This window comes from Aplysia californica, unplaced genomic scaffold (genome assembly GCF_000002075.1).
Source record: "Aplysia californica isolate F4 #8 unplaced genomic scaffold, AplCal3.0 scaffold00458, whole genome shotgun sequence".
NCBI classification, from domain to species: Eukaryota; Metazoa; Mollusca; class Gastropoda; order Aplysiida; family Aplysiidae; genus Aplysia; species Aplysia californica.
In genome coordinates this window covers 171,464-177,593 of record NW_004797728.1, presented here as the reverse complement: position 1 = coordinate 177,593, position 6,130 = coordinate 171,464, and the positions used below count along the sequence as shown (strand labels likewise).

At 48.2% G+C, this 6,130-nt stretch overlaps 1 protein-coding gene across 1 annotated transcript in view; it reads left to right on the top strand.

Moving 5' to 3' along the window:
- LOC101864704 (protocadherin-1) overlaps positions 1-6,130 on the top strand; it is a gene marked incomplete in the record, with an annotated part of 62,267 nt that overhangs the window by 13,961 nt on the left and 42,176 nt on the right. Inside the window, 1 exon segment of the mRNA XM_013086355.2 lies at positions 456-3,892. Coding sequence (XP_012941809.1) covers positions 1,145-3,892 — 2,748 coding nt within the window.

Sequence of the window (6,130 nt, the reverse complement as noted above, 5' to 3'; positions counted from 1 at the left end):
CTTAAACCCACCCACCCACTGAGAAAAGTTTTGTTTGCAAGCAGTTTCTCTTCCCTGAGAGTACAAGAAAAAGAACACACACAAAAAACAACTACACAGGCTTTCAGGAGATGCAGGGAAAATCCACTCTTTTCTTTCACTCCCCATTAATTACCAGGGTAGAGCCATGACCCTCATTGTTAGCCCAAGACGTGCTGCAACATGCCATTTCTCCAGCTGATTTCCCGTCTCCCTTTATCTCCATCCTTTGTTTGAAAGGAAGAGACAAAAGAAAACATAGCCCGTCCTCCCTTCATTGGAAATCTCGCTCTTTCACTCATCCCCATTCTCCCCTTCTTTAAATAAACCAGCGGGTTCCCAGCAAGCCACTGCAAATTGAATTCGACTCTTAAACATTTTTTTCTTTTTTCCCATTTCTCCCTGTACCACCCCCGCAACCCCACATCCCCTAACAGGAAATGAGGCATCGTGCATGTCCAACCAATTAAAGGAGATGATCGGATGTCAACAGCGGATTATGGGTCCTGCCAAGCCTACGTTCCAGCCATCAGGGGAGACTATCCTGCCTGGGGTCTGACACTTCAGCAGGGCACACGAGGAGCATCATTAGTCACAGTACCCCTCAGCACTGCTCCTCGGTTACGACCTTAGTCTTTTTGGTATTTTTTTTCTAATTATTTTTCTTTTTTTTTTAGATGGGAAGAGCATGCGCTCTTGGTTCATAGTCGTGTCATCTATCACGACGCCGACATATTCTGTTGTCTGAAATCTGCCTCCAGAAGTATGGACTTATCGAAAGGGTACGGTATGTGTCATGTTCCTGGTATTCAAAGGAGTCTGGATAGCGGAGTGTAGAATTCTGTGGTACAGAGTTCAAGTATCAAACTGCTGCTAAAACGGCCTACCTGTCTGTGGTGTCTAGCACACCCAGTATCAACGAGTCCTTGAACTGTCGCACTGCTCAGAGTTATAAATTACTACGGAGAAAAGCGGCAGTCATGAAAATAACAGACTATATTCGAGTCTAGCTAGTGTCTTAAAACTGCGAATTCTAAGGATAGCCATTGTCGACATTTTGTAAAATGTCTTACGATCTAAGTCTTGGGGTTTCGAATATCTGAGGAAATTCCGACATCTTAAGAGCATGATGGAGCCTTCTGGAGCACGGATGAGGTTCCCTTCGAAACTGTTGATGGTGTGTGTCGTCATCATGGTCACGTGGTCAGAGTCGTCAGCCGACGTCCTGACCGAGATCAGGTTCCATTTCGAGGAGCAGAAGGGTCCGAACTCTTACGTGGGCAACGTGGCAGTGGAGAGTGGCCTACGGGCCTCCATGACTGCGTCAGAGTTTGCGAAGCTAAGCTTCGGGATCGACGAGGGAGACATACAGTATTTCACCATCGACCCCAACAGCGGAGAACTTCATTCGTTTAGAACTATAGACCGCGAAGCTGTGTGTCAGGATCGAGAGAAAGAATGTAAGCTGACTACTGAAATAACGGTTTATAGCGACAGTGGAACTGGTCTTTACACGTTTATCACAGCTATCGTGGTTATTGACGACATTAACGACAACGCCCCTGAATTCCCCACAGAATCATTAGAGCTTCGTGTACCGGAAGGTAACGGGGTTGGTGACATGCTCTACATCAGTGTGGCCGTGGATAAAGACACGGGAAATAACTCCGTGAAGCAGTACAGCTTCAGAGACCCGTCCAACACGTTCTTCCTGAGAGAGGGCAAGAATCCGGACGGGTCTTCATACCTCGGCATCGTAATCAAAGAGGTGCTGGACAGAGAAATTCGAGACTTCTACCAAGTAACTGTTACGGCGAAAGACGGGGGTACCCCGCCGAAGTCTGACTCTATGGTCGTTAACATAACCGTGACAGACATCAACGACAATGAGCCTGAGTTTTTGAAACCTGTGTACAACCAGACGATCGACGAGAACCTACCCGTCAACGTCACGGTGTTACAGGTGTCGGCGCGGGATGACGATATCAACCAGAACGCCGAGATTTCCTACAAATTCGGGTCGTCTGTCTCGGGCGATGTTCGACAGAAGCTTAAGATCATCGAACACACCGGAGAGGTAATTATTCAGAAGGAGATCGATTACGAAAACAAGCAGGACCAACAGTTCCTATTTTCCGTCCTGGCCGTAGATCACGGGTCGCCCCCGAAGACGGCCACTGTAAGAGTGATCTTAAACATTCGGGATGTCAACGATAATGCTCCTGAAATCAACGTGAACCCTTCGTCCAACGACGTGTATTTGTCCGAAAGCACTGGCATCGACACCGTTATCGTTCAGGTCACGGTCAATGATATTGATGAAGGTGTCAATAGTATAGTGTATTGTGATCTCGACGAGCCTCATTTCTCCCTGCAGAGGCTTCAGAGTCTACAGGCCAATCAGTATAAAGTCGTTTTGGCTAAACCTCTGGATTACGAGCAGGCCCCAAGCTACAGAGTGTCCATCGAATGTATGGACAACGGTCAGCCGGAGTTGTCCAGCGTGAAGACGTTTGTCGTGAACGTGAATGATGAGAACGACAACCGACCGAAGTTCACTCACGCCACGTACTACGGGCGGATTGTTGAGAACACGCTAGGCACCAGGAATGTGGTCAACGTCACGGCTTACGATGGGGACAGCGGGGAGTTCGGCAGAGTCTCGTACTCGTTGGAGAATAAATACGCGTCATTGTTCACCATCAACGACAGGACGGGCCAGATCTACATCACGCGGCCTGTGGACAGAGAAAAGACACCAGTGTTCGAATTCCACGTGATCGCGCGAGACAACAGCCCCGACAGGCTGTCTAACTCCTCCCTCATCGTCATCAACGTGGAGGACGAGAACGACGAGCCGCCCGAGTTCCCGAGACCCGTGTACTACGGCGACGTGCTGGAGAACCAGCCGGTGGGCACGAGCGTCGGGAACGTCACGGCGGTCGACCCTGACCTTGGCGTCAACGCCACGGTCGTGTACGCCATCGTCAAACAAGGCAGCGACTACGACAACTTCAGCATCAACCGCGTCACTGGTATCATCCGCAGCACCGTCGCTTTCGACCGCGAGGACAGAGACCAGTACCGGTTCAAAATCAGGGCGGAGGACGCCAGGAATCCAGCGTTCTACGCCATTTGCAACTTTACTGTCCGCATTCTGGACGACAATGACCACGACCCCATTATCCACAAGTCGACTGTGGAGAACAGCACCATGGTCGTGGATTACGCATCACCCGTGGGCTCTGTCATCACCACCATCCGCGCGTACGACGGTGATGATCCCGCTTCGAAATATTCAGAACTCACCTTTCTTATCGCAAAGGGCGACCCAGAAGAGCTTTTTAATCTCAACCGATACACAGGGAAGCTTACCCTGGCTCGAATGATCGGTCGTAAAGACATTCGAGTTCATCATTTAAAGATAAAAGTTCAAGACGGAGGGAGCCCGCCTAACTTCGATATGAAACGTCTGAATATCCGAATAAACGGGACATTTCCAGCTGACGGCGATGGGAGTCTCGACAGAAATATTCTCATTGCTGCCATCATTATTGCCGTTACGGTGGTGGTCGCTCTGGCGATAATAATCGCTATCTGCATCATGAGATGCATCGGGAAAGAGCGACGGGCGAACAGAGCCCAGCAGAAAACAAATGAGGAGAAAATGTACCAGGAGAAACAACAGGATCTCTTCACTAACATGACGTCTGTGGACGGGATTATGGAGGATTCGAACTCCAACAATCTAGGAAAGAGGGGAAGGAAAGAAGTGAGCTTTTCGTTGGACGAGGAGAGTGACTCGCATAATACAAGCTCGGGATCAGGCCATCCGCTGACCAGTTTCAAAACAAACAGTGACGCAGATAAAGAAGTGAGTAGGAATTTCATTTTAATAATTGTTTGTTGTATCTTTTTTTTTTTGGGGGGGGGGCGGGTATTTTTCCTATTGGGTTTTCGTGTTTGTTGTTCTTAACTAGTTTCTTTGAAGACGTTTTGTACTTTGTGTGTGTGCAAGCGTGTGTGTGTGTGTTTGTGTGCGTTTGTCTGTGTGTATGTGTGTGTGTGTGTGTGTGTGTGTGTGTATGTGTGTGTGTGTTTATTGTATTTAAGGTGGCTGTTTACTTGCACTTTTGTGTGTGTGGTAATGTGTGTACTTGAGCGTTCTTTCTGTCTATTTCCCCCCCTTCTCTCTCTCTCTCTCTCTCTCTCTCTCTCTCTTTCTCTGTCTCTTTGTCTCTCTGTATCTCTGTCCCTGTCTCTTTGTCTCTCTCTCTCTTTCTCGCTCTCTCTCTCTCGCTCTGTGCGGGAATTTGTTTTCACGTCTCTTGTATTAGCTCAAACACGCACACACACACACACACACACACACACACACCAAAACACACACACACACACATACACACACATATACACACACATAAACCCAAACACACACAAAGAACAAAAATACAACACGTTTCCATTTTCCTGCACCTTCATTCACCAATGGCCCCCACATCACACCACTCCCGCCAAACCTCAGCAGCAGCGGGCAATATTACAGTTTCCGCGTTGAAGTGACAACAGAGTCAAATTGAGTCATTGCCAACAAAAAGGGGCGTGCGGCCTCTTGCGGGCCGATGGGCGCGTACAGATCACTCCGTCTATGCGAGTCCACCGAAGCGCACAAGGCAGCCTGTCCCTCTGTATTGTCCAGCAGCGCATTAGCCAAGCTGCCTAGACCGCTTTTGAACGGGCTGCGAGCCGTGAAGTCCTCTTTCCTTCCCGCCAACCCGGCTTCTGTCCAGGCGTCAAGGTGTCAATGCGCCGCCTGGTGAGCTGGCCAGACACTTTTCCTAGGAGGTCGCAGTTCGCAACCCAGCAGGATGTCCATTCCCCGCCCGTTGTCGCTGGACACCCTGTTATCAGTTACAGCTCCCGCCCAGAGAGACATGTAGAGACAAGAAAGGAGAGACAACCACGGCAAGCCTTGACCACGTCTTTCGCCTATGAACTTTTTAACTAAGTAGCAAGTTTTTTCCTCCCATATTAAGTCGAAACTTGTACCTTCAGTGCTAAATTAAAACCCAGTATCCACCTTCCTGAAGCTATATTTTTAAAACAAATATTCAAGCATACACACAGATAAACGAACAGACAGGTTTCTACTTCAAGGAACTCATAAAGAACTCCTGTAGTGATGCCACGGAGCCAACTTTGCTAATATGGAAGCAGCACGCAATGTGCCAGTTCTAATCATACGAGAATGTTAATGAGATTTCATTTTTTCTCAGTTTTTAAAACTTTTTCCTCCTTCTCTCCACCCCCCCCTCCCAACCAACCAAACACACACACATTCGCGCATATGTATGAGCACACATGCATACTCACTCTTGTTTTTGAGACAGCTCTTCCAGCAATTTAAGGATTTGTCCACTTTTCTCTGCATCGGTGTTCACTACGGTTACATACCGTTTTGTTCATTTAAAAAAAATGTAGGTGTTTTACGCCCCCGTCGACACAAATTCGATCATTTAATAGGCGGGGTTCGATTACATCTATCAGGGCCAACAGGGTGCTGAGAGGCATACAACGTCCCTGCAGAAAGACCGAAATACTCGTTAAAAATTCTCCCAACACGGGAATCGAAGTCATGTCTTCTGCGTATGGCGGCGATACGCCTATCTGCTACACAACAAAAGTGGACACGTATTCACAGTTAGTGAATGTACTATTTCCTGAGCGCTCTGAAAAAGCTTCGCGAAATTTCCGCAACTATTCTTAATGTAAATACTGTGACCTGTATTTCCACAACTACTGTTTATAGTACCCACTGGAAATGTCACCTCTTGGCCTAGTCCGGTGTGATAATAATTGGCCTTATTTGCTTGTATGGACACTGTTGAGACAGCGGGCGACCACCCTTGACCATGAGCGGAAGACTCGGCAGGAAGCCCGGCGTAATGTCTGACCTCATGCCAGGCACAGCTGTCGCTTGTTACCTCCCTTCGTAACGTTAGTAAACACGACATTGTGACCCGAGTCGTTATTGCGACGAAAGTAGTCAGTTAGTGGAGGCTCAAAAACACTTTGGAGTTGACAACTAGCGCGGAGAGAGAGAGAGAGAGAG